Source organism: Nematostella vectensis, chromosome 7 (genome assembly GCF_932526225.1).
Source record: "Nematostella vectensis chromosome 7, jaNemVect1.1, whole genome shotgun sequence".
In the NCBI taxonomy this organism is placed as follows: domain Eukaryota; kingdom Metazoa; phylum Cnidaria; class Anthozoa; order Actiniaria; family Edwardsiidae; genus Nematostella; species Nematostella vectensis.
This window is the reverse complement of record NC_064040.1, coordinates 13,933,862-13,961,410: the sequence shown is the minus strand read 5'-3', so window position 1 is coordinate 13,961,410 and position 27,549 is coordinate 13,933,862. Positions and strand designations below refer to the sequence as shown.

At 37.8% G+C, this 27,549-nt stretch overlaps 4 protein-coding genes across 4 annotated transcripts; 2 read left to right on the top strand and 2 right to left on the bottom strand.

The window, feature by feature from the left end:
* Positions 1-139: 139 nt before the first annotated feature.
* Positions 140-2,122, top strand: LOC5507861 (heparan-sulfate 6-O-sulfotransferase 1-B). The gene has a single exon (XM_001628443.3). It carries the CDS (start codon positions 284-286, stop codon positions 1,406-1,408), a length of 1,125 nt encoding a protein of 374 aa, XP_001628493.2. The 5' UTR covers positions 140-283; the 3' UTR covers positions 1,409-2,122.
* Positions 2,087-12,034, bottom strand: LOC5507860 (protein FAM98A). The gene is made up of 13 exons (XM_032376623.2): positions 11,933-12,034; positions 7,708-7,856; positions 7,098-7,154; positions 6,929-6,997; positions 6,707-6,783; positions 6,303-6,413; positions 6,040-6,120; positions 5,568-5,684; positions 5,288-5,387; positions 4,906-4,988; positions 4,467-4,569; positions 2,794-2,841; positions 2,087-2,297 (listed from the first exon to the last, which is right to left on the bottom strand). The coding sequence occupies exons 1-13, from the start codon at positions 11,968-11,970 to the stop codon at positions 2,167-2,169; spliced, it is 1,164 nt and encodes a 387-aa protein (XP_032232514.2). The 5' UTR covers positions 11,971-12,034; the 3' UTR covers positions 2,087-2,166.
* Positions 12,035-12,073: 39 nt separating this feature from the next.
* LOC5507871 (26S proteasome non-ATPase regulatory subunit 8) lies at positions 12,074-16,274 on the top strand. The gene is made up of 8 exons (XM_032376625.2): positions 12,074-12,233; positions 12,507-12,579; positions 13,273-13,375; positions 13,655-13,748; positions 13,827-13,898; positions 14,886-14,986; positions 15,303-15,414; positions 15,763-16,274. Exons 1-8 carry the CDS (start codon positions 12,120-12,122, stop codon positions 15,895-15,897), a joined length of 804 nt encoding a protein of 267 aa, XP_032232516.2. The 5' UTR covers positions 12,074-12,119; the 3' UTR covers positions 15,898-16,274.
* A 924-nt stretch (positions 16,275-17,198) lies between these two features.
* Positions 17,199-27,014, bottom strand: LOC5507870. Its single transcript, XM_032376622.2, has 11 exons — positions 26,605-27,014; positions 24,255-24,445; positions 23,421-23,623; positions 23,285-23,342; positions 22,330-22,622; positions 21,733-21,894; positions 21,296-21,434; positions 20,809-20,956; positions 20,299-20,630; positions 18,888-19,013; positions 17,199-17,628 (listed from the first exon to the last, which is right to left on the bottom strand). Exons 1-11 carry the CDS (start codon positions 26,832-26,834, stop codon positions 17,570-17,572), a joined length of 1,941 nt encoding a protein of 646 aa, XP_032232513.2. The 5' UTR covers positions 26,835-27,014; the 3' UTR covers positions 17,199-17,569.
* Positions 27,015-27,549: the final 535 nt, after the last annotated feature.

Sequence of the window (27,549 nt, the reverse complement as noted above, 5' to 3'; positions counted from 1 at the left end):
CCGCGAGTCATGAGAATAAACAGAAACGTCACATGTCAATCACACCATATTTGGAAGTTATATCCTAATTTAGGAAATAACACCAAATATGGCTCAAAGCTCCGGAAGTAAAAGTGCTCAGTGCTCAAGCGGAAACTGACAACATAAGATCCTCGTCCTAGTCTCCCGCATCGACAAGAGACTTCTAAATCAATGCAACAAGGCATTAGTCGTGTGTTAACAATGATTTATTAGCAAAATACCGCACTTATCTGGCCTTCACACTTACGATGCTCGCTGCAGCATGACTCTTCAAGGCAACTGGAAGAAGTTTTGTTTATTGTTGACGTTCTGTGCGTTGACATTCTTGATATCTGTGTTGTATTTATGCAGCAACTCATCATGCGACATCGCAACGCTGGCTCCAAATAAACTCAGGTATTTGAGCGAAGGGAATCCACAAAAGATGCACCGAATAAGATTTGGGTTCACTATTAAGGAATCCATCAAGAAATACCAGTTTGACTTTGCTGGAACCGATGTGATGGTTTTTCTCCATATCCAAAAGACTGGCGGAACGACGTTCGGGAAGCATTTGGTCACGAACTTGCAGATTCGAAAGCCATGTGACTGCTCGAAGAAAAAAGGGAAAAAATTTCGCTGTACTTGTAATCGTCCAAATTCCAAGAAGATTTGGTTGTTTGCTCGTTATGCTTTGGGTTGGCCGTGTGGGTTACATGCCGATTATACGGAACTTACCGAATGTGTGCCCAAATTTATGAACAAGCGTGATGGTCGCGAGAAACGACGCTTCCTTTACGTTACCATGCTCCGAGAGCCGATGGCTCGCGTTATAAGCGAATTTCTGTGCTATACTAGAGGAACTACTTGGGCAGAATCCAAGCACAAATGCAAGGGCAAAGTCCCTACAAAGGAAGAACTGCCACCATGCTATACTGGGGATAACTGGATGGATGTTACACTAGAGGGATTTAATAAATGCTCTAGTAATCTTGCATTCAATAGACAGGCAAGAATGCTTGCTGATTTGAAACTTGTCAATTGTTATAATAGAACAAACGGCCCCTCGCCTAGAAAGCGAGGGAAAATAATATTAAAAAGTGCTATGAAGAATCTAAGGAATATGGCATATTTCGGTCTTGCAGAATACCAGAAAGAAAGCCAGTACTTATTTGAGAAGACATTTGGGATTAAATTCATGAAACCTTTTCAACAAAAGGCTGAGGAGGAAACCCGATCTGCTGATGCTATGAAAAGTATGACTCAGATTGAAAAACGCCGCACTAAATCACTGAATAGCCTAGATATAAGACTTTATGACTATGCAAAAGCGCTATTTTTCTACCGTGTTAGGTATTTCCAAAAGGAGGAAAAAAGGGGTGAGAAACAAATTTTCAATTCATCGTAATTTATTCTCCCTTGTTATGTTTCTTAGTGTGAACTGGGGGTATAAGTTTCAATTTCCAATGTACTTATGAATGGCTACGAGATAGCAAATTCATTCTACAAAACCCACAGCATGAAATGTATGGCTCCCTTTAGCCCCGTGTGGTTAAATTGAAGTTGTAGTGGTTTTTATTGTCGAAAAAACAATTTAATGATTACCATCATATTATTACTGGGTAATTTGATATTTTTCGATATAACCCCAAAATACAAAATACACCCCAAAAATAAGCACAAGTTTCTGTGGGAAAATACTTAGTCTGCTATAGCATTCTATATTTTTCCTCAAAGTGTGTATGTGTAATGTTATGGTTTAATCTATAAATCTCGAAACATACAAAATGCATTAAACATTTATCTGTTGTTATGGGCATAGACCAGAAAGTAATATAAACATGATTGTAGCAGCTGTTAGAAATAAGAAAATTGACAAATCGTATCATCTTATGCATACTATCTAACGTATGAAATAATTTTTATATGCAACCATTTAAATAAAATAAAAAAAGTAATGTAATTAAGATTTTCTTTATTTATAAATGCATTTGACCATTTAAGTTTGACAGTTAAATAAAGGCATACCTATGCATGACTTTGAGAGATGCTTCTCACTGAGTGTAAAGAAAATTGGAAACTTGGCTTGAATGAATCTATAATTATATTTTATTTGCATAAAGCCTACCGCTATTTTAACATTCAATTATTCATATTTCCCATTCATCAGCTGTAGTAGACAGTCCTGTCCTGTCCACCGTCTCCTCCAAAAGGGTTCCCTCCTCCGCCATCTCTCCTTCCACCACCTCTCCAGCCACCGCGCCCCCCACGTCCACCTCCACGATCACCTGACCAGCCTAAAAAACAAATGTCATCAGGGTCAGCTGCGCAAAGATATAGATACTAAGATACTCAGCTTTTCTACCATTTCCAGACACTAATATTTTCCCCAGCACTTTCAATATAACAGTTGCTGAGAGTGCACAAAAAAGTCATCAATCACATGGGAATAGCACTAATTATAACCCATTAGTCTGGAAGGCCTTTTGGTAATTAGCTTTTAGGTTAATTAACTTTTTTTTCAGCATGTATGTTTGCTTCTTGGTACCATGGGTATAATGAGCTCAGCGCACATTGTTAAGAGAACATATGACAACAGTAAGTGGTGATCACTGGCCATACCACAAGTGTAACACAATGTTAGTAATGTCAAATCCCAACATGCTGACTTACTCACAGAAAACAAGCTGTTTAAGGGCCATAAGCTAGAAAACTGCTTAGATTGGTTATGTAAACTCTTGTAAAATAAAGTTTGGTGTGTATTGTTTAAAAAAGAAATCAATGTTCACATACCTCCCTGCACTTTTCCACCACGGCCTCCCCCCCTACCTCCACGGCTACCTAAAATAAGGCACAATGAATTAGATCATGCACAACATGTAAACATCATGCACAACATGTAAACATCAAGCACAATATGCAAACATCAATCACAATGTAGTAAACAGTAATCCAGTATGGTCCTGGACTTTTTTGGGTACACCTTCCCCATAGAGTCTTGAAATAATTATACTGTTTTTTTTTTTACTGCTATGCTATCTGGCACAATCAGTTATAAGGGAGTGTTCATTAAATACACCAAGGGGGGGAAGATATTGAGGGGGGGGGCTCTGAAAATTTTTAGACACCAAAAGGGGGGGGCTCTGAAAAAAATGGGTCCTCAAGGGAAAAAGAAAGAAAATTTTGGGGTTCTATAAGGGGGGGGGAGGGGCAAGAAAAAAATGTTTACAATGAAAGGGGGGCTCTGAAATTTCAAGGTGTCTTGAGTAAAAATCTTCCCTCATCCCCCTTGGGGTAATTAATGAACACTACCTAAAAGCTCAAATAAGCCAATAAGGGTTAAATTTTTCAAGACTTGTAAAGGGGGAATTAAAAGAGGGGGGGGGGTATTTTTAAATTGTTTTTTTCCAGTTTTTGAGACTATTTTGGTCCCTAGTAAGGGTTAGATAATGGAAACAAGTGTTCTATGGGATTTAGGGCACAAATTAACAAAAATCCGCAAGTATTTTCTAGCTTTCTTAGAAAATTAAAACTGTCACAAGACATTTCGAAATGCTTTTTACTAGATGTCACTGGCAAATCAACATCATTAAATGTAAAACAATTAAAATAATATCTCACTGTCAAAGGCCATTGTATGGTTGTCAACAAATTTTCAACATCATTAGGCAATACTGACAGGTCGATTGTTTGTGAAAAAAACTAGATTTCTCGCACTGTTGAAATTCAAGTCATTGCTGCAAGACTCGAAACAGGGGCGCTTGATTTTTCCGTCCTCGGAAAAGAAAGGCAAGGTTTTAAAAACCATTCAGCAAAATAAAGGAAGCAAAGAGAAAGCGGGACGAATCCCCCATCAAAAACATGAAGAAGTACAGTCTTCAGACTCGAGAAGAAAAGGATAAACAGAGGTCTTCAGGTGCTATGTCTTTGCTTCCATCGCTGAGCTATGTTGATATATTTGTGACTAACTTTGATATTAGTAAACACAATTAACATTGCATTTTTGCTTTCTTTTTTTTTTCTGAGGATGTGAAGCAGTTGAGGATTTTGAATAACAGGGACATTTCAGTGAGGTTTGTAGTAAGTAATATATTAGTAGTCATCTACTTAGTGATTAGTATTCTCTTACCCTGCTAGCAGAGCTTTTTCCTGTTGTTTCTATCATTTCACTTATCCATGTCGTAAGTCTGTTCTTCGAGAATGCGAAAGAACAGACTTATCTGTGTCGCGACACAGATAAGTAAACGGATAGAAACAAACAGGAAGAAAGCTCTTCTAGCAGGGTAGTATTCCCTAAGTTGAGTGGCAGTGGTCATTTTCTAATTAAAGTTAGATTCTACCAATTATTGTATATTATCCTTGTCTCTGTGTTTAAAATGACATGAAGTGCCCTATTTACACTTGAACAAAGTAAGTATAACTTCTATCAAGTAAGCATGGAATACTTGAGCTTCCATCACACTTACTGTGTGGGCGTTGGTCTTTGGGTGGGTCCTGTCTCCTCTTGAATGCTGGCATTTCAGGTGGAGGTGGTGTCATGGTGGATGGTCTACCTCCTCGATCAGGCACCTTTAAACAATTGAAAACACTGTTCTTTTAATAACCTAAGGTTGGGCAAGGAGTATGTAATGAAAAGGGGAGAGGGGAGATGCAAAAAGGTGGGATATGCAAGGTCAAAGCAGAAAAGAGTTAGAAAGGCCACAAAAATAATAGAACATGGAACAAGAAAAACTTGAAGAAATCTGAAGTGGGTTGTTAGGAAAAGTTAGTGAAGTAGGTAGGGTGAAATGGATTTTTGCAAAAAACAAAGTTAATTCAAAGAGAAAATAAGTTTACTTCTAGTACTGCATGGATTGCATTCAGCACTACATTGCATGGCAGCCAGATCCCATAACAAAATAGTACCTTTCCCATCAAGATCCTGTTGATGGCACACTTGGTTCGCTCTCTGATTGTTCCTGTGCTAGTCCGGGGTTGTCTCAAGAGATCTGCAAAACACCAAACCAGCAAAATATAAATGAAGCAGAACCTCATAGAAAATAATTATGAAATATGTTTGATGGCATAAGCATAGTGGAACAGGAAAATACACAGGATTTTTTTTTTTGCAATTTCCTGTCCTATGTGTTGGTTGAAACAGGAGGTTCCATTTTGCTACTCCCATGTTTTTCTTTTTCTTATCCTCTCCTCCCCTCTACCCTTATCCCCTAGAGACCTTTGGTAGTGTATGGATTTTTCAATTACAATTTGTCACAGGATCCCACACCCTTTGTTTTGTTCACCATACCTGTCCTAGCAGCAACAATATCAGCAATTGCAACAGGAGCAGATACTGCCATTTCTTTACGAGCAGGTGTGAAGGTTGCGACCATCTCATCTTTTTTAGTCTGAAAAAAGAATTAACACAGGCATCAAACAATGACTAAACCAAATATATCCTTTAAATGAACAACCAACTCGCTGTAATACATTAGAACCTAGACTTTTTTTTATTGCAAATCATGCAGTTAGTTGTAACGGACAAGGTATTGTTCATAACAGACACCCTTCACAGACACCTGACGAACCTTAGCTCTGTCAGACCAGCCAAAAGATTGGATAGTTACATCACACCGCTTCAAAAGCATTTGACGGCGCAGGCTGTATTCTCTGTTCAGCTGGGCATTAATTTTCTCTACCTTGCTCTGTTGGGATAGCAAAAAAATAATAATTTAGTCATGTTTTTAACCATGTGCAGGTCAAGAAGAGAACATACTCCTCCAATAGAAAGTACCACCTCCACCCCCTTCTCAACAGAAGAACACCAGTCCCCTTCCCCAGAGCAAACCCCTCACCCCTAAAAATCCCACAAGAGGAACAATGGCCAACAGGATGCCCCACTCCCAGGAATCCCTATACCCTAGAAATTTTACCAAGATTGAAAAAAACCACAGTCAGAAATTGTACACCCCTGGAAATCAACGCTGAATATCCGCTATCCATTCCTGGTATCCAGGGTACTTTCCATAAGCCTAGAATTAACCAGATCTAACAACTGACCCATTGCTCCTCCCCAAGCCTCTTTGTCAGCAAAGGATTGCCCATGTAGTCTTTAGGAACCTTGCTCAAAATCCCACGAATCTGTTAGAACATCAATGAAAAGAAAGATCACAAATCAATCAATGAATCATCAATGAAAGAAAACAAATAATCAGAACAGTGAATATAGCAGAAGCACAATGCAATTAAAAACAGAAGAACCTCCTCATGCCTGTAGGGTGAGGTCATATCCACGGTCCACTAAAAAAATGTTTTACTCATACTTTGTTTTCTATCTGCGAGAAAATGCCGAAGACTGTAGCATCTTTGGTTGGCGCAGGGAGCTCAAGTACTGCAAGAATGGCATTTATCTGCTGGAAAACTGGACTAACAGCCTGCAAGAAAACCACATTCAGATTTTAACCAAAGAAGTACAGAAAACAGGACAAAAATAGGGGAGTTGGATAGATTCTAGGAGAATGAGGTGGCAGTTTTTTGTTGAAAGTTTTTTATGCAAGATGCTTTATGGTTTAGTCAGTGGTATTGCATATAGGATTTATCTCCTAGTAATGCTGGTTATAATAACACTCTTAGTGTGGTAGGATAGTTTTCTCTTTAGTTTAAGGATTTGTAATGTAAAGGGGGAAATATTCTAAATATCATATACTGTTACCACAAAAACGCTCACCTGCTCATCAATTTCCATTTTCTCTGCACCAACCCCACCCATAATCCTACATGCCTGCACCTCTGATGTCAGGTAATCTATTCAAAACCAATACAGGATCTGTGAACAAGCTTGTGTGTTTTCCAAAAAAGGACAAATCCTTTAACATTCTCTTTTCAATGCTTGGGAAAACTGAAAACAAATGAATTGAAAGAAAAGGATAGAAGGGAGAGATCTACTAACCTAGAAGCAGCAGGCGGTGGTATGGGTTTGCCATTCCATTAGTACCCATCAACTGAGCATGTGGACAACCTGAGAATGGGAAAATGTTTAAAAAATTAAATAAGGACTCTGAATCATTGTCTTTTCAGCACTTTTACTCCAAGACAGGTCAATATACCACTGTACCTACCTAGCTCTCGTAGCATTCCACTTATTTCAAGTTTGAAGGTTTCTTGGTCATCAATATCTGGGAATTTTCAATGAAAGGAAACACATTCATTATAAATTTGATGGTCAAAATTTATTCAAATTGTTCACTGAACTCCTGTACCTAATTCAAACACAGACTCAAGGAATGAGGGAATCAGTTTACATAAAATATAATTTCCTATCTTGCTGTGGTACTAAATAGTCTTTAATAAGATAAATAAATATTGTTGATTTCTGTAGTGCCTTCTAGCATTTCTTCTATGTATTAAGTATATCCCGTCCTGGAACTAAGGAACAAAAGCTTCTAGTAAGCTTACATACGTTCAACAAGTCAAATTCAGTGTAGAGAAACAGTAATATACTATCCATTTCTTGACTGGGAATCGAACCCCTTTCAGCAGAGGTAAGCGGCCCCATACGCTGATGCGCTAACACACTGGGCCACCCGTGGTTTCGAGTGTTGGCCTTTGTCAGAGCAAAAGAGGAAGGTTGGAGGTTCATCTGAGTCCCATTTCCATGACCTTGCTGCCTGACACAAAGTAATCTCCACTAAGTAGGAGACAAAAGCATAATCACTATTAAATTCTCACCTGATACACTCTCCCCAAGACTGCAAACTTCTTTGAGCTGGTTGCTCAACCAATGACATAGAGACATGAAGTCATAACTCAAAATGTCGCCCTCAACAGCTTTCAATAGAGCTGGGCCTCCATCATCTCCCAGCAAAGGGCCTTTGTAACTGAATAAGAAAAACATAACACTATCAAACAAAGGGGAAATAGGCTGTTAATCAAATCACTGCAAAAATACTTATTTTAGCACACGGAGTGCTTATTTTTTTCTCTGAGTCACAAATGGGGTGCTGATTCGAAGCAGGGCTGTTATTAGAACCTCCTTACATTGTATTTGGGGTAGGGGCCACTTATTGTGGGGCTTATTTGCAATGAAAGCAAGAAGAAATTGAGAAGAAGGCAGAGAGAGACAAGTTGAACAAAAGCGGTCGATGATGGGCACACAAACCAAAAGAAAGCGAATCCTTGAAGACTGCACCCAGCTTAAGCAAAGTTTGTTCACAGAAGAAAGGCAGCTTGAAAATAGTATTTGATGAGAAAATAAGCGGATTTAAATGGGCCGAAGTTTTTTAAGGAAACGTTTTGTCTGAAGTACGAACCGATGTAAAATCCCGCCAGTGGCAGCAGCAGCATCAGCAGCAGCTGAATAGAGGACTAAGAGGAGAGGCTCTACACTACCATTCTATATTCATTCACGTCTATATCTATGTAAGGAGATCCTGAGAGGAAAAGGCCTTGGGTTGATGTCTATTTTCAGCTATAAAAATCATTCACTTCTGTTGACAAGTTCCTTGCTCGCAGAAAAGTCACGGTTTACAACAAAAAGCGAACACAACCACTAGGTGACAAACATAAAGCGACAAAAAAACCCTGCCAAGGTGAGTTTTGACGATGATTTGTATTGAGAATATGATTTTTTTTTCATTTATTGTTGTGCTTTTATAATGCTTGTTTATTTGCTTTTTTTTCCAAAACCAATCACTCAATCGCTCAATCTAAAACACCGTTGATGACATATCAATGTCATCTATCCTTGTTTTGATTGGCTAAAATACCATCTACTTGAATTCCGATTGGCTTTTAATTTTGGCACTTAAATGGTAATGAAAATGTTAAATCCGTAAATACTTACAAGTTCTATAAATTCAGGCGTATATTCCTCACGGTAAGTAAGAATTTAATGACAAAAATACTTAGTTGTCTAGCTATTGTATCAATGACACTTCGCTTGTTCGATTTATACATATGTTTTTAGAGTACAGATGTTTACAAGTTTTCACTATTTCACTATTCCAGATTGGAACAGCCTTCCGGCACACACCGCTAGTGCCAGTTCATTACTTTCATTTAAGACCGTAGTTTCGAAATAGAGCTGTGTAAATTATTATAATGTACTGTTTTAGTCTTATTTATTCATGTATATTTATTTATCTTGGTATAATGCAACTCAGCTTACAGTAACCGAGCATTAAAACTGAGAATTTGTGGTCTAACAAGCAATTTGAGCATAACAACATCCTTTGATATTCTTCGTTCTCTCTTTACTTGTTTCAGCGTTGAGATTTAATCAAGGCTGACAAATATCATCCTGTCATATATTGCTAAAGAAGACCTTTCTTGTCTTTATATCCTGTGTATTTAGTATTTTTGAAGATACAACAACTTTTTCAATATTATCATAAATACTTTACAGTTACAAGAGAATTTTTTCATCGAAAATAAAAACCAAAAATGCAACCTATATTTTTTTTGCTCAAGCTTATATTGTCTGCATCTTGCATACTATCTAATGTGTTAATCTATTTTTATTCAAATAATTATGGAAAATTAGTAAGATTTTAAATGAGATGATGAAAATATTAATTTGAAAGAAAAACAAGTACCCAAGTTAATTGTTTTCACTTTTATTTAAGTAAAACCAACCAAGGACTACCTGAGGGTCATTATTGATGCTAAAGGCTGGAAGGCATAAGAATAGGCAAATGTGGCCGGGATTTCTTACTTTGATACAGCAGTATAAGTGTAATAGGGTTTTTTTTTGTGTCAATGATACTGTAAATCTGTAAAACATTTTTTATCAACCTAAAGATAATGAGGAAAGGGGGAATGTAAGGAGAGTGTTCAATCAAGTTGTTGCATTACTGTTAAAGTTTTTATCAAAAATATAGTCCCAGTTTCTTTTTTTCTCTCTCTATTGACTATTTTTAAATGCAATTGATAATTATTTGCTGTTTCCCTTCTACACCCTGAATGAATTAAAATAGGTTAGGTTTGAAATTTAGACATTTTCATTTAGCACTAATCAGTAATATCAAGGATTTTTTTTTTAATTTGCTTCCCAAGTCAATTTGTTCTCCTCCATTTGATTGCATTTTATTTTGTAGTAGCATTAACATGTGTGCATCCAGCTGCAGGGTTTCTATAAAAAAAAACAGCAGGCCACCATGCTAAAGGGTGAGTTCACCAATATGTAATGCATGACTGAGGTATATTTGTGGATTTTAATTTCCCTGGTGATGGAGTATCACTAGTAAGTGGCACCTGAAGTGTATCTAACTATATCATTGAAATGCTGTTTCATCCATTATTTGTTTTTTTTGCAAGGGCAAAGCTGGTCAGAATGTAGCTTTGATACAAGTGTACATTATTGGAACTTCTATAAAAGGGTTTTTAATAGGGCAAGGTACATACTTAATAAATTATATAAAGATAATAACAAACTTGTGCTTTTTCAATAATAAATCTGTAAAGAAAACAGCTTTATAACAACCCATAAGGAAATAGGAAAAGGGAAAAATGTTAGGAAAGTGCTCAGTCAAGCTATTATTGCATTTTTGTCATATATCTTTTTAAAGTAGATTCACAATTTTTTTCAAATAGAGGCGCATTTCTCCCTTTCAACTCCCATGAGTATGTTTTTCAAGAGTTTAATTGTCAATATTAAGAACTTTCAGTAATTTAGTATTTTCATCCATTGCATTCATTTTTGAGGATTCTCATTCAATAATATTAAATATTCAGTAGGAAAGTACGAAACCTTGAAAGTATGAAAGTACTTAACCTTAATTAATAATTAATTGACCATTAGACTCTTGAAAAACATACTTATCAACTAAGGCACTTTGAACTTTGACAGCCTTTTTTACACCAAAGTTTAGTACTTTCATACTGCATATTTAATATTATTGAATGAGTGCTTGCTTGATCCAAACATAAGTCAATGAACATGGTTTGGTTTGAAATTAAAAAATTGGAATTAAGAACTTTCAGTGATTTAGTATTTTCATCCATTGCATTCATTTTTGAGGATCTAGTATGGGTGGATCCAGGGTTTCTAAAATAACTGGCCAAAGGGTGGGTGCACTAATATGTATCAATTTCAACATATTCTTCTGAATAATCAGTTGCAGTACATGGAAACTATAGTATGGCATCTAAATCTTTGGAATGTTGTTACATTCTTGATATATTCTTCACAAGGTCAAAGATTGTTATTATGCTGTTTTGATTTAAAAATATGCATATAAGAGAATTGAACATTAGGCTCTTGAAAAACATTCTCATCAACTAAGGCACCTTGAACTTTGACGGCCTTTTTTACACCAAGGTTCAGTACTTTCATACTGCATATTTAATATTATTGAATTAGTGCTTACTTGATCCATTTGGAGGGGCCAATACAATTCATAATTACATGGCAGTAAAAATTGCTTTTTTTAATCTCATTAAAAAACATTCTTTCAATTCTGGCTCCGCTTTTAGGCAGTGCCTAAATCTATATATTAATAACACTGTATAAGTTAAGTTAAAGTATAAAAGTTAACAAGCAGTATTCACTTGAGCCTAACTTTGCATAGAGAAGCTGTAACACAAGCCTCTGGATCCAGGGCATAGTTAAGGGGATTACTTAAATTGGCAAGTAAAACAAAAACTTCATGTAAATTTACAATTTTACAATTCATTCACTGATACAGGGACGTAGCCCCCTCCCCCAGCAGCCAAAAAATATGTGGGAAAATTTTCTAAAATACAGGAGAAAATGCCTTGGAAGGGCCCTTTGGGCCCCTTCCTGATAAAAATCATGGCTACGCCGCTGGAATTGCAGCCTTACATGCTGTGCCGAGCTCATTCATTCCATAGTACAGAATCATATAGAAAGGAAAAAAAACTAAAGTGTGTGGTTTAAATTTCTAACTAAAATTGATTTCTTTTAATATCAAGGGAAGAAGCCGTGTGAACTCACCCTAAATCTTCTAACGCATCCAAAACATCGTTCTCCATGATGAAAAAATGGGAAATTTGTATCCACCGCACACTCGAAATCCTTCTTATACCCAGGCTCTCCCGGTTTCAATGAAACGCATGTCAACTATGATTTGACCGCAGATCATTTATCGCGGGAGCTTATTAGTGACTCGGCGAATTTCAAGATGGCGGCTCCTTGTCTAAAAGAAGTTGTATCGATGTACCAAACCCTCATTAAAGAGTGGAACAAAAAGCCAGCTGATCTTGAAAAATGCGGTAAACTACTCTCAGGCATGAAGGTTAGGGTTTTGTCTATGAAGATGTATGTTTGACTGTTTATGTAGATAAGTTGCAGCGTATTTCATTCAAATCAGACTTCAAACAAAAACTCACATTTTGTTGAGCCGTGATAATTTTTTAGCGGTTTTTACTGTGCGTTTGCGTTTCAGATGTGTTTAAAATTGATTATATAGTAATTTATGTATAGTTATTATAGTAATTTATGAGCTACATCGTGGTTTCTAAACATCTGATGTTTCTAGTGTTCAACCATTTTATCTTTCTATCCTCAGATGTCTCTTATTAAATTCTCGTTTCTCCCCACATCAAACAATAAACCAAGCCAACAGGAACTTCTCCTAGCTCGTAAGTGATGTTCAGCACTATGCATTTCAAAAGTTAAAAATATGACTCATTATTTGGTTTTCAAAATGTTGTTAATTCTAATTATTAATTTTTCTAACCAATTTTCAATTTGTTACAGTCGTATTTGATCTGTTAGAGTAGGTTTCATAAAACTGTAGAATAATAGAATGGTTTTCATAAAGCTTTGAAACAAAGTAAACTAGTTAAATTAAGATAAAGTGTAATAGTAAAAAAAATATTAAAGAAAAGCAATAAAAAACAATTTTTTTGGGAGCCTTGGTGAAGCATTTGGATGAACGTCGCTCTCTAGTGCCTGTGCCTCTCACCACTGGGTTCTGTGTTCGATTCCCGGTTCCGACGTGAGTTGAGTTAGCTGTTATCGCCTTTGATGAAATGGTTTTTGTCTGGGTTCTCCGGTTTTTCTCCCTCCAGAAAACCAACAATTTCTAACTGAGCTGTGATCCGTGGTCAGACATGAGTTGTATGGCAGCTGCGCTCTCGTAATCCAGCATCTAGCTGGGATGAGAGTTATTTGCTACTCCAATTTTTTTTATTATAAAAACTACTCTAATGCATTTGTTTGTTTACTTACTTAAACACTTTGACACTCAATCAGATATGCCAACTTCACTATACCAACTAAAGAAAATAATGATCTCAACATTCCTCTGACATTTTGCTTATTATATTCAGGTGATGTTTTGGAAATTGGTGTTCAATGGAGTATACTCAAAGAAGATATTCCCTCATTTGAGAGATACATGGCAATGTTAAAACCCTACTATTTGGATTATAGGTAGGTTACGTCACCTAGCAAAGTAGAATTATTAGATAATAACCTATATAATAATCTAATAAGGTGAAAATGTTCTTTTTTTGTTCATGCCGACACAAAACATCCAGAGAAAATAAAGGAGCACCTTCCTTATTACCTTGGGATGCAACAAAATATAATGATGCTTCAACAAAATATGATGATGCTTCTTGTCATCTTACTGTACCTTTTTGTTGCTTATTCAAATCACATTAAAAATCACAAAAATATGTACCTTGTAAATTATTGGTTATGTTCCAGGGGTATTCTTGAGGATTCAGCCTACACTTATCAACTACTAGGATTAAACCTTCTATCTTTATTGGCTCAGAATCGTCTAGCTGAGTTTCACACAGTAAGCGAATTTCAATTGGATCCAAATTGGTTTCTATATCAATTTCTTTGACGCATTTCAATGTTGTCCACCTCCCAGGAGTTGGAGCTTCTTCCTGCCAAGGAACTGCAGCACAATGTCTACATCAAGCATTCAGTATCCCTTGAACAGGTATGGTGTTACAGAGAAGCTCAGGTAGCTTGCTGACACACTTAAAGCTGCATTGTCACCAGTTCACTTCCGGAGGTCCGACGGAAACCTCAACCGTTAAAAGACAAAAGAATCTATTAGAATCTGAGATATTTAACAGGCCATCCGCTCTAAATTATCAATCACATCCTTGAAGAAACTTGCAATAGACACACTGCTTTCAATATTTTGGAATATTTTTCCCGTTTTTCGAGATTGTCACGTAAATGGCTGGAAGTAAACTGGTGACAATGCGGCTTTAATGACTCAATTCCAGTTTGAAATACTTTAAGGGTGACAGCATGATAATAATTGTGTAGGTCATATTGTGTTATACAGAAGCACCAATACCTTATTCTTCTTTATTTTCATGCGCCTTAAATTTCGAAAATCTTCTTAGCACATTTTGGGAGTCTTTAGCTTTGTGACCGCAAAAAGTAATTGTGTTTGCAGGGGATTTAATTTCGGGGAGTTAAAGTTAATTGACTTTTTTTTCCATTTTTACAGAAAATAATGTTGACCAACACCTGATACAAGAACAATGTAATAACAAAACCAAAAATGCTGTCCTTTTAGCGGCAGCAGAAGTTGAATTGCCTTAAAAGTCAGTCTTGCAGTAACGTGGAGAATTGTTCTTGTTCTCTTGTGTCATTATCAAGTATCGATACATGTCCTCAATAAAAGATCTCAAATAGAGCCGTCAATAATTTTTTTGTAATTTTGCGCAATCAAAGTTTGCACATACTCCATTTTCTGTGAGTCTTTAAGTTAGCAAATTTCTTGAAATGGCGAAAAACAAGAATTAAAATGTGCTTGAAAATTAAGCAGAATAGGTTAATGAATATGTGTTTAAATAATACCTTACACTATAAGTGATTGTGCAAAATTTGCAGCGTTGAAAAATGGAGCAATTACATAGGGAATAATTTGCCATACCATTCTGATCTCATTTTTTTACTTTTTTTTCAGTACCTGATGGAGGGAAGTTATAATAAGGTTTTTCTAGCAAGGGGAAATGTCCCAGCTGAGAACTACCATTTTTTCATGAATATTCTTCTTGGGACACTAAGGTTGGTTAATATATTGTAGCTTTCTGGTCTATTCACTCCATGTTGCCTAGAATTGTATTGCTCTCACCTATGGAGAGAATGTTGATCCACAACTCCCCCTCTCTCCTGGCCAAAGCAACAGGGGCAGTACCATGTTTTATGTCTTTTGTATAACACTCCCTGAACCAATAGTTCCTTAAACTGTATCCATGACATGCCAAAGGTGAATGCTCTATACCACCATCTGCATGTCTAGTTTGACATTCATCCATAATTAGAAATGTTCCCAGCTTCCAATCACCCAATCGTATCTCTCTACCTATATATTATTTTCCAGAGATGAAATAGCAACCTGCATGGAGAAGTCTTACCAAAAAGTGTCAATACCTGACACCACCCGTATGCTGTACTTTGAAGGAGAAAAGAGTATGAAAGTCTTTGCTGATAAGGTGGGTGAATTCAGTAGAAGCACAACGTCTTTTTAGACTTTTTTGGACGTTTTTTGGCATCTTTGAAATTGAATTTCATCTTCAATTTTCCATGGCAGTTTTTTTGGGTGCAAGGTTTATTTATTTGGCTCTTGGGCAACACACAGAGAGTGGCCTTCTATGTTTTTCAGTGCCTTATCGTCTCTGTTTTCTATATCCAGCATGGATGGAAAACTGAAACAACTGCTATATTTTTCAAGATCTCTCAAAGGCACTTTTTCAATGCAAGGTTGATTTATTTGGCTCTTGGTCAACACAAAGAGAGTGTTATACTGCTTATGCCTTATCTTCTCTGTTTTCTATATCCAGCGTGGATGGAAAACAGAAGGCAACTTCTATGTCTTTGAAGATCTCTCAAAGAAGGATGCCACCCAAGGGATAACCTCATACAAGATCACACAGCACATGTTGGAGTATGCCAAGGAGCTGGAGAGGATAGTCTAGTCATAATATCTGAAGATCTCTGCTCAGCTTGCTTAGCAGGCATGTTTCTGCATCTGCTGTTTCTGTGAACATGTTACTTTTATAAGCACAACATACTACCTGCTTTTGTGCTTCATTACAAACTCAATCTTTGGTTCACACCAGCTTGGGGGTAAAGGGGGGGGGGGGGGGAGTTTATCTAAAAAAGCTGTCCCATAGAGGTGAAGAGGAGAAATTATTCTCTTCCCCCTGACCATCACTTTGCAGATTAGATATGAGACCACTTCATTGATGGTTGCTCCTGTCATGAGTGGAAGTCAAACAGCAGTTTTAGATCCATTTGTCTTATTGAGTGTAAAGTTTAAAGATGTTGGCTGTGAATAAATTGTTTATTCAAATGTCATCTTCAAAACTAAGCATTGTTAAAGCAAAAGTTTTCTTCTTTCTTCTCATACTCCCAAATTAACACCACCCCTTTTTCACACCCACCTGTTCACACACCCGCATGTCTCTTCCTAAATACGTCCCTTCTTCCACCCACTCACTCCTTATTTCTGCACCAACCCCTTCCCACGCCCACACCTTCTAACACTCACAATCAACACTCGAAAGCAGACACCCTATACAAATAAAAATGATAATTGTCAGTAGAATAGAAAAATACAGGGAAACATTGATTACAAAATTAAAGACACTACAGAAGGAATGTTTTTGGTTGTGATAAAAATATATTGCTTAGAATAACAAACATGGATTTCTTAATAGCTATGAAAATGAAGTGAACCAATCATCAGAAAACTCACATTCACCTGTATGTGCACTCTGATTAACAAGAGCCCGAGATGGCTGACCAACAAAAATTTCATCACATGTACATCTCAATTATTCTTGTGCTCCTTTTCTGGTAGACTATTCTCCTATTCTGGTTTCAGTATGTATCTGTATGATTTAAATCTGCCAAGTTTGCATTGTGTTTCTTCCAGGTTTGCATTATTTTTGTGTAAAATGACTGGACTGAATGAGATAGTGGAAATAATGGGAAACTCCAATGTTTCTTGAGCTTTAGTGCCTTCAATTATAGGGAGGTGGATGGGGGAAAAAGAAATTGAAAACTGTAGGGGCAGATCTAGGGGGGAGAGAGGGGTCCCACCCCTCCTGAATCCACCCCTGAAATGTAATGGGTGTAGAATAGTCTAACTATGTACCATAGTCTCCAAGATTTGAGTAAGGATGGTTACAAAAGAAAATAAGAACATATTTATTTTGGGGAACTTAGTCTACAGTTCATTGGAGTATTGGATATAGACAAGAAAGCCTTCACATGAAAAATATAAACGTTTATTGACTTACAGACAATAAATACAATATTTGTAATAAAATCTAAATTTATTTATTAATCGAATTCATAAAAATGCATATTTATTGGATCACTATTTATTTCAATTATTGTTAAAGATGGGAATTGTACATGCCATAACATACAATTCCAATGATGGGTAAAAACAAGACTCCTGTTTGGTACACTGACCATTTGATATCTAATGGTTTGGTAACACAATTAAAAAATCAACAGAAAAAAAAAACAAAGAAAAAGCAAACATCCTGAAAGAAAATCGAGCAAACAATGCTTGGTATCGAATTGTTGGTCTTCCTATGTTGTCAATTGTTCCCCATCACCTTGTGGGCCTGGGTACTAGTGTGGCACAGGCAAAGACATGCAGACGGCAATCACTCGTCCGATACAAAAACCACCTGAAAATAGACACAGCGAGATCTTTCATGTACTAAGTGGGCCTAATGCACAAACTAACTAATGATATCAGACACATTGAGGGCATTAATAACATTAATTATTACATTATTAATAACATTTTTTCCAATTTATTTGAAGTATTGATTGCCTAATGTAATAAAGCGAGGAGAGGGGTATACCGGAAATTTGGTCCACTCAAATGGAAAAACGAACCACCCCGCTCAAAATCCTGGCTTCGGGCCTGAGATATTAGACAAAAGCAAACTCTTCCAAACTCAAGAAAAGGGTCCATGGTTATCTTGTTATGTACTGAAAAGTTACAAGAAGTGTGTGGGTCAATGGTTATCTTGTTATGTACTAAAAAATTACAAGAAATGTGTGGGTTCATGGTTATCTTGTTATGTACTGAAAAGTTACAAGTGTGTGGGTCCATGGTTATCTTGTTATGTACTAAAAAATTACAAGAAATGTGTGGGTTCATGGTTATCTTGTTATGTACTGAAAATTACAAGAAATGTGTGGGTACATGGTTATCTTGTGCTGTACTGAAAAATTACAAGAAATGTGTGGATCCATGGTTATCTTGTTATGTACTAAAAAATTACAAGAAATGTGTGGGTACATGGTTATCTTGTTATGTACTGAAAAATTACAAGAAATGTGTGGGTACATGGTTATCTTGTGCTGTACTAAAAAATTACAAGAAATGTGTGGATCCATGGTTATCTTGTTATGTACTAAAAAATTACAAGAAATGTGTGGGTACATGGTTATCTTGTTATGTACTGAAAAATTACAAGAAATGTGTGGGTCCAAGGTTATCTTGTGCTTTACTGAAAAGTTACAAGAAGTGTGTGGGTCCATGGTTATCTTGTTATGTACTGAAAAATTACAAGAAATGTGTGGGTCCAAGGTTATCTTGTGCTTTACTGAAAAGTTACAAGAAGTGTGTGGGTCCAAGGTTATCTTGTGCTGTACTGAAAAGTTACAAGAAGTGTGTGGGTCCATTGTTAACTTGTTAGGTACTGAAAAGTTACAAGAAGTGTGTGGGTCCATGGTTATCTTGTTATGTACTGAAAAATTACAAGAAGTGTGTTGGTCCAAGCTTATCTTGTGCTGTACTGAAAAATTACAAGAAGTTTGTGTGTGTGTGTGTGTGTGTGTAGGGGGGTGGGGGGCAACCCCTTGCACATGGCAATGGCCCCTGTACATGCCGAGGTGTGTAGCTCACATGGTCCTGGCTTCTAGTTGTACCTACCTTGCTCATAGGCATCCACTTTGAAGGCGTTACTGGCCCCCTTGATGTCCCCATAAATCTCGTAGATGTTCTCAAATAGAATAAGAAGCTCTTCTACAGTATCAATAGCGAAGTTGACACAGTCACCTGAGAGGGGCACAAAAAGAGATATTTAAAAACAGGTGGGGCAGCCAGTGATGGGCAGTGCCCCCCATCCCCCCCCCCCCACACACACACTTTTCTGAGCCAATATGTGTTTCTTCATTACACTGTACATTATACTGTATGTATAATTATACTATAGATTGTACAGTATGTATCCATTTTAAATCTGGGATCACTTTCGGAAAAGAGGCAGACTAAACCCAAAGAGGAAGGGGCCTTGATAAGGGATCTTTAAAGGCAGGGAAAACCCAACAATGCAAAAGCTTATCTAATAGGAAAATTTGATATACTCAGGAAAGCCTTCCCCCTATACAGAAATACAAACAAACAGACACAGACATAAGATGCACAAGCTAAGTACTTCATAAATGTCAACCTCTTCATACTTCTAAATATTCTCAAGGCTTGAGAATATTTGGGGGGAGGGGTGGGGTATATTCATTTTGGGGGGAGGGGTGGGTTTAACCTTGCAGACGTTTGCCGTATAGAAAGCTCTCGCGAACAAATCCACTAATAGATTTCACGAGGGTGTTAGATAAATTGCACTACGCAAGGGAATTATTGTTTCAAATATTTTAATAGAAAATAGGCAAAATGACGATTTTCTATGGAATAATTTTTCGGAAGCGATAAAAATCGCAGGCCTGTAGCCAGGATTTTGAGAAGGGTGGTTCGTTTTTTCATTTCAGCGGACCAAATTTCTGGTATACCCCTCTCCTCGCCTTATTACATTAGGCAATCTATCTTGTATTTGAAATTTTATAAATAGGGTACTTTTTAACACATAGCGATAATTATAGATAAAGATAAAGATATAGATAAGATAATTATCATAAAAATAATTTTATAATCATTTTAAAGACGTATTGATGTACACAGTATATTTCCAGCCAAACGTTATATATTTTTGTTAACTCTGAGCGGACCTTCAAGCCGGGTGGGGGGGTTCGTCTGAACCCCCCGAACTCCCCCTGGCTACGGGCCTGAATCGCTTTAAAGCGGGAGATTTGGTGCTCAACGCGGGAAAGCAGGAGAAGGGGTCCAAAATCTTGAGACTCCTGCCTAATGCAGGAGAGTTGACAGGTATGGTACTTTTCTACATGGCTTAGTGGCAGAAAAATCTCCCCCACCCTGATTTCCTGGGATTTCCATTTTTTCCTGATTTTTGCAAAAGAAAGGGTAAATAGGGCTCACTTCCTGGAAAACAACAGCATATCGGAAACTCAAAAAGCTTGACATAAACAAAGAGCAACCCACAGCAACTTACTTTCTGTGCATTTGATAAAGTCTGTTGCTAGCTTCTCCAGCTCCTTCGCAATTTCTGTCTCTTCACATGCCTCAAACGCTTTGTATACATCCGTCAGAGCTTGCCCTAAAAGCTGCATTCCGCGCCAGACTTGACGGTTATCAAAAGCTTCAAATGCTGCCTTGAAAGTCTCCACCGTTTGGTTGCCATCCTCAATGCACTTATCAAAACTGACATTCTCCTTACCAAGCCCGATAGCTATCCCATGATAAACCTGGACCCATTCCTTGTCTTGTGAGCCTTTGGTTACTGTCAGTGGAACCCGCATGGCATCGAAAAACCTTTTGTTCACACTGTAAGAAAAAACAAGTGATGCACTCATGAATTGCATAATCAAATTAATTTACAGTTATAATTTAACAAATCTAAGAATACTACCTATATTCCTTTCTTAAAGGTAAAAAAAAACTTAAATGTGTTTTTGTTTTTAAATTTGGCGCCAAGTTACTTTTTATACCAATCCAGACTTACAGATAGCGATACTCATATTCTCCTTTAGGCAGGAAGGAGCGGAAGGTGAGGGTTCCCTTTGGACGGGCACCCTTTGTCGGGTTCTGCCCTCCGCCAATGTAATAGAAGTCTACATAAAAGGAGTTGTCTTTTCCACTTGGATAAACACCTGTAAATAAGAAGTAAGGCATTCTGAAAAACACTACAAGTACTGCTGGTAAGAACAGTCAACATTGCTGGTCTAACAATGTCAGCACTGTTTATTTACCATTTGGGAGGTGCTTCAGAACAGTTCCCCAAATTTCCCTTCATTTTAATTGTCAAATGAACGTAGCAATGTCAACCATTGTGCTATTTGCCTGGCCTGGTTCATGGAATGAACAACTAAAAAACCATATTCATATTATTCATATAATAATATTATTCATATTATTTTGTGGTACAAAATAAAGTACATGTTTTTCAAAGTTTATCTATCTTTTGCTTAATTAAATAGGGACATTCGTACCTATCCAGTCCATTTCAGTGGCCTCATCTTGGGGTACCGACCATGACACTGTGACAGGTTTACCATATGATACCTTACTTGCAGATAGAGACATTGATCTGTTTTGCACTATCAGCTCCACCTCATCTTTACCTCCAATCTAAAGCATAAGGATAATAGTAAAGTAAGAATGCAAGTTTTTTGTGGGTTACAGTTTCTGCCATTGGCACAGTACCTGCAATTCGCATATGTACAGATGATTGAATCTTTACAAGTCAATCAATGTGTAATTTATCCTTAATCAATATTTAAAAATAATTTGTAGATTCTAATGAAGAAACAATGAAAACCAGTAAAAGGGGAGGGATAAAATAAATATTTCAAATTGAGTTTCATCTACTTGCCATTCTAAAGTTTCTATATCTGCTATCTTACTAGTAATACTTAATGATACTCACAGCGTAAGCAGCCCACCAGCCTTTTTCATCATTGACAATAGAAGCATGTGTTGCCATGGGACCTGATTGTGGCTGCCCCACATACTGCCAGGAGCTCCAGTCCGCACCACGCTCCAACTCCCACAGATGCCACAGACCTCCCTCTTTACTCACAGTGAACACCTTAACAAACAGTACACTTAACATTAGGCTGATGTGAAGCAAAATCATTACAAACATTAGACTTGCCATTAGGCTGATGTGAAGTAAAACCTTTATAACCCAGCAAGACCTACAGTAAGTGGCGAAACTCAAAGCAAATTCATTAAATAAAAAAACACTGTTTAAAGAATTTGTAGCTGCAAAAAATAAAGGAAAGCTAGTTGAGAGTGTGAGAGTGCTAGTAAAAAAGTAATTTTAGGAACACGAACAATAGAGGAGAGAATTGGTACTGGAGTTGGGCACTAGTTCTCTAAGTAATTAATACCAATGGGGGATTATTATTTTCTCAATACATTCTCACCAAAACAGAAAGCGCTTTCTACATGATCTAAATAACAATAGGGTAGTGGCTCTCCAGTACACAAATTTCAACACAAGTGAGTGAATGCAATATACCTCAATGCCCTGATGAATGTTTGCTCCAATGCTTAGTGAATTAGCAGAAGGTGTGGTCTCAGGGATAGGATTGCCAATCTTATACCACCAGCTCCATGTGCACCATCCCCATGGGTTAGGTACTTTGTCACATGTTGTCTGCCAAATATGATGCAAGTAACCATCTTCACCATGCACAAACACATTCAGTCGTCCATTGAAGAAGTTGCCGCTCATGGCATGTACCACAGGGGCGTGGACTGATGTAGGTGCGCCATAGCCTGTCTTGTCCCAGGACACCCACTTGGTTGAACCTTGGAGTACAATCGTTAGAAAATGAAGTCCCAGTTGTGACCATTTTTTAATGTTAAAAAAACAATACCCGTCTTTCCCTCCCACCCACCACTATAAACAACAACACTATAACTTTGTTGAAAAAAAAAAGAACAGGGTATTGCATAAACCAATGATATTTTCATACAGTTCCACTATTCTCAGATACCTGAATCACTGATGAGTTGGCCATTGCATTCATCATTTGGGAATGGCAAGTGTGTGCTTATGAAAAATAGGGGAATGCCAAGTGTGTGCTTATGAACATTTAGGAATGGCTAGTGTATGCTCATGAACATTGGGGAATGGCAAGTGTGTGCTCATGAACATTGGGGAATGGTAAGTGTATTCTAATAAACATTGTGGAATGGCAAGTGTGTGCTCACAAACATTGGGGAATGGCAAGTGTGCGCTTATGAACATTGGGGGATGGCAAGTGTGTGCTCATGAACATCGGGGAATGGCAAGTGTGTGCTCATGAACATTGGGGAATGGCAAGTATGACTTATTCCTTTTGTTTTCCAATATGATTTTTTTTTCAATTGTCAGCCCACCCACTTTTCAACATGCTCTGCGGTCCCTGAACATTGGGGGATGGTATGTGCTCATGGACATTAGGGATAACTATTCTTTCAAGCCCTACCTGTTTGCCATATTCTGTACATTTTCTTGTCTGTCATCACAGCAAAAGCCTCAAGATACTAGAAATAATAAAAAGGTCAAAAAGAATTTTATACTTTAATTAGTGAATGTGTTCCAGTGTGCTAACGTGTCCCTACCTTAGAGAAGGGGTTGTAAGCTACTGCAACGTCAGTCAGCAAAGATACAGAGGATCCCCCTATCATGGTCCAGTTACTCCACTTGTTGTCAATTAGCTGGGTCCAATACAAATGTGAAGAATTTGTCAGTGACCTACAGAATAATGTCACCTTGCCTTGGTAGTTTACAGCAGCAACATTATCCTTCCCATGAAGAACAGCGCCTAGGAACAGAGAACATGAAATTGTTTAAGAGAGGAACAAAGTTTTGAGCCAGCCTGCACAAAAGAATGCAGACACCAAGACTTATATGGAACTTTAATTTTTGGGTATCACTATATATTGTATCAAAATATCTAAAAGGGTGGTCATACATATCATTGGACATTATTAAAAATGAACATGAACCAAGGTGTATAAAACAGCAAGCTGTCATTTATCCTTTTTACTTCCAGTCAATTATGTAACAATCTCTGATAATTTTTAACAGAAAACATGAGAAATAATTTTAAAATTGTAAAAGCAGTATGTCTATTGGCCAGGGGCATAGCCAGGTTGGTCCAATAAAGCTATTACTTAATCTATAGTCGTTCCGTCTCAGTTGGAAATGAATGTTCTTGAGAAACCACTTTGCCTCCCCTCCCGCCCAAAAGGAAAAATAATGGCTACGCCCCTGTTGGAAGTTTATTTGAGGATGTGACTGATAATTTAGAGCAGATAGCCTGTTAAATAGCTTCTTTTGTCTCTTGTCAGTTGAGGTTTTCATCGTCCCTCTGGAAAGTAAACTGGTGACAATGCTGCTTAAATGTACTGCATATTGTATCCATACTACACCCTCTATTTATCCCCATTTACCTTTATCCATGGGTAACATAGGTCCTGTAGCCTCCCAGTCAGTAAATGTGATGGTGGATAGGGATTCTTGTCTGCGGACGTACACTTGACCATCACCAGCAAGCGCAAAGACATATGTCAGGTTGTTAAGGCCATGGATAGCAAAAGGATTGGAGATGACTGCTGCACTATTGGGAGAGCCAAGATCATGCCTAAAACAAAACAGGTTTAAAATATTATTCCGAAAAATATTATTATTTTTTTATGCTTAAAAGATTTTACCATAAATTTCTACCAGGGGAGGAGATCTATAGTATCCAGGAAAAAAGCTGTTGTTCACCTTTTGGAAATAAGAAATCTGGGGATTTGAGCTTTTTGTTTTTTGTTTGTTGGTAGTTTTTGTGCTTTGTTTCTGATTTGTTTTGTTTTTATTTAACACATTGACCCCTCAACCGGCCTGTACCGGCTTTGGGAAGTATCCACAACCCAAAAAATTCATAAATTCAAAATAAACACAACAAGATGAAGATACTCAGGCATCAGTCTAAGGGATAAATGGTCTTGCAGATATGCATCCAACCAAGGTGTTGGCATCTACTCTTAAGCCAAATAATAGCACAGGTTCTTTGACAAATCTCAAATCGAACAAGGAGAGAAAAGTAGAATCACCCCTCTCAATAAAACGCTCAAAATACCACACAAGGGAGAGAGATCAGCAAACACAGCTCAAGACACAAATAGATACCTTTATTCTGATCCTCCAGGTACATTTCCTTGGCCTCAAAACACAATGTCCATTCCTTGAAGGATTGTACAACCACGAAAATATCTTTACGTATTGCAAAGCATTCTGGGAGACCCAGGGGAAAATTTACGAGGGGAGGGCCAGTCAACACTCCTCTCCCCAAAGTCAGATGGTTTTTTATAAGTCTTTTCACCCCGAAGCCAAACGGATCAATTCCAGGCCATACAGACCCAGAATAGCAGTGTAAACAATTTTGGAATCAATTTGGTTTCAGAAAAGACAGCATTTAGGAGAGCTGTGGTGATTCATTAGAAAATTATTTTCTCATCCGGGCAAAGCCAAACAAGAAAAAATCATCATGAATCCACCTTTGCTTGCAAATATCCATAAGCAAAGCACTCAATTATGCCCCAAAAGACTTCATGATGTCCTGAGACACTCTCCTAATATGCTCATAGCTGTATTTTTGATGAAAAATACAAGCAACCATCAACTTGTGCTGGCTTCAGCACAACGACGAGGGATTAAAAGTGGGGACCGCAAAGCACTGTTGGAAAGCTTGGATACCGCTGACTAGGTGCAGCTGTGTTTGACTTTGACGGGCTGTATAAAACTCAGAAAAAGAGGGGGAGGTATCTGTTTTCAGTCTGTTTTTTGTAAATTCAGCTCCAAAAAAGCCAGGAGTCAATGGGTTAAGGTAATATGGGCAGCAAAATCATACAGCTTTTGTGGCAGCATTTGCAAAAAAGGTGATGTTGCACGTTTTACTACCGCCGCACAAACTTTTGTCGCAGCAAAAGATAGACTTGTTTTTGCTGTTGATCCGTCAAAGTTTTCCACCGTGATACTGACGTGTGACTTTTGTTCAACCAATCACAAACCTTATTGCAACTGCTTGCGTTTGCTTAACATTTTATTGCTGCGAGACAAGTTGGGTTGATGTAGTAATATGCAGGCCGTACCCAGGGGGCTGCAGGGGGTGTGAACGCACCCCCCCCCACAACGACCGAAGGTCAACTTTCGGTTCTCAATAGAGGTCCTATTTGTAGACAAAACTATAAAGCATAAGCTGGATCACTGTGGAACGTAGCCAAATCAGACAATAAACATCCTGTGGAGATACTGCAAAGGCATAAAAAATCCCTTTTTGGTTTTTTTTGGGATGGTCAGATTTTATTCAGAGAACTTATTCCCTCCCTCCCCCCCCAGAAAAATTAGGTCCACTTTGTCGGACCACCTCCCCCCCCAAGAAAAATCCTGGATACGGGCCTGATATCTCCTAATTTTGTTGTAAAGAGTAGAACCAACTTCTACTTACTGCAGCAAAATTTGTCAACTTGCATAAAAAAATCGCTGCGACAAAAGTTGGCAAGCCGGTAACGAGCAACGTCACAAACATTTTTTTGCAGCAATGCTGCCACAAAAGTTGTACGATTTTGCTGCTTGTATTACCGTACCTTTGGAACCGTGTGTCCAAAATCGGAGATTTTACTTTAAAAGAAAGCTATACTTACTCCCTAATAATGACAACATCTATCAAAACTCGATCATGTTGTGGATCGTAATAAAATATTGATTACATATGTCTGTTTATAGGAAAAGCACGGTATATTAGGATAACCATACCATGAAGTCCACCCATCTTTCCCAGATTGTTTGAACCTCAGCTTTCCGCCATAACTGTCAAACGCAAAATTGAAGTCATCCGGCGAAGAACCTTTATTCCTGATGACTGCCAGACGATCTTCAATGATAACTGACGATGGCGCCAGGGGTAATGTAGACCCCAACACAAGCAAGGAGGCGAAAACCGCGCAAAATACAGCGGATTTCGTAAGCACAGCCATTGCGTACATTCGCGGCGTTGAAAAAGGCAAATTCTACAAGGCGTTCCTTGGATGTGTCACGGAACAAGCACGTGACTTCTTCCGTGATCCATGTTTCTTGCGTATTTTGTATTTTTAAGTCCGGTGGACATCGTTAATTTCCACTAATTCGGCGCATTTATTAAAATGTTGAAAAAAAGTAATTAATAAATAAATAAGACAATAAAAAACAAGAATAAAATTTGATCTATTTGGTTCGGTATACCTGTGTCCATTAGAGGGAGAGTCGATTGATACTGAAATTACTTTTGCGGCCCCACGGAGCGAGAGAAATATTGTCCCGAAATTTTTTTAGATATCTACCAACATGCCTTCCGATGCCTGGCAGCCGAATTTCAAAACGATAAAGGAACGGGGAAAGCATATGTCGAAAAACACCTCGTACTCAGCGACGTGGAGTTCTTGGTGTGTACCGCGCCGGAGAGAAAATCAACATTCCCGCACATCGATATGTGTTGACTGTCAGTAGCCCCGTGTTTGAAGCGATGTTCCACGGGGCAATGGCCGAATCAAGTTTTCTCCCCCACACATATATATATATAATCCCAAGGCCGAACACTTCAACGGCCAACGGTCTCAACTTCGAGGTCAATAAATCCCATAAAAATAAAGCCACTGCCAAAATTTATAGCCAGAACCAGTAAGGGTTGCCATATGTTCAAAATAAAAACACAAATTCTACAGG

Bases quoted from the DNA above. Each gene is read 5' to 3' on its own strand.
- LOC5507870 (XM_032376622.2), bottom strand. From the start codon at position 26,834: ATGTACGCAATGGCTGTGCTTACGAAATCCGCTGTATTTTGCGCGGTT. The intron at 22,623-23,284 runs GTAGGGCTTGAA...TTGTACTCCAAG, and splicing joins GTACAGAATATGGCAAACAG to GTTCAACCAAGTGGGTGTCC. The intron at 19,014-20,298 runs GTAAGTTGCTGT...TGCCCCTCTCAG, and splicing joins CTTTATCAAATGCACAGAAA to GTGACTGTGTCAACTTCGCT.
- LOC5507871 (XM_032376625.2), top strand. From the start codon at position 12,120: ATGGCGGCTCCTTGTCTAAAAGAAGTTGTATCGATGTACCAAACCCTC. The intron at 13,749-13,826 runs GTAAGCGAATTT...TCCACCTCCCAG, and splicing joins GTCTAGCTGAGTTTCACACA to GAGTTGGAGCTTCTTCCTGC. The intron at 15,415-15,762 runs GTGGGTGAATTC...TTCTATATCCAG, and splicing joins TGAAAGTCTTTGCTGATAAG to CGTGGATGGAAAACAGAAGG.
- LOC5507861 (XM_001628443.3), top strand. From the start codon at position 284: ATGACTCTTCAAGGCAACTGGAAGAAGTTTTGTTTATTGTTGACGTTC.
- LOC5507860 (XM_032376623.2), bottom strand. From the start codon at position 11,970: ATGGAGAACGATGTTTTGGATGCGTTAGAAGATTTAGG. The intron at 6,784-6,928 runs GTTAGTAGATCT...GGTTTTGAATAG, and splicing joins CCACCGCCTGCTGCTTCTAG to ATTACCTGACATCAGAGGTG. The intron at 4,570-4,905 runs GTACTATTTTGT...AATTGTTTAAAG, and splicing joins ACAGGATCTTGATGGGAAAG to GTGCCTGATCGAGGAGGTAG.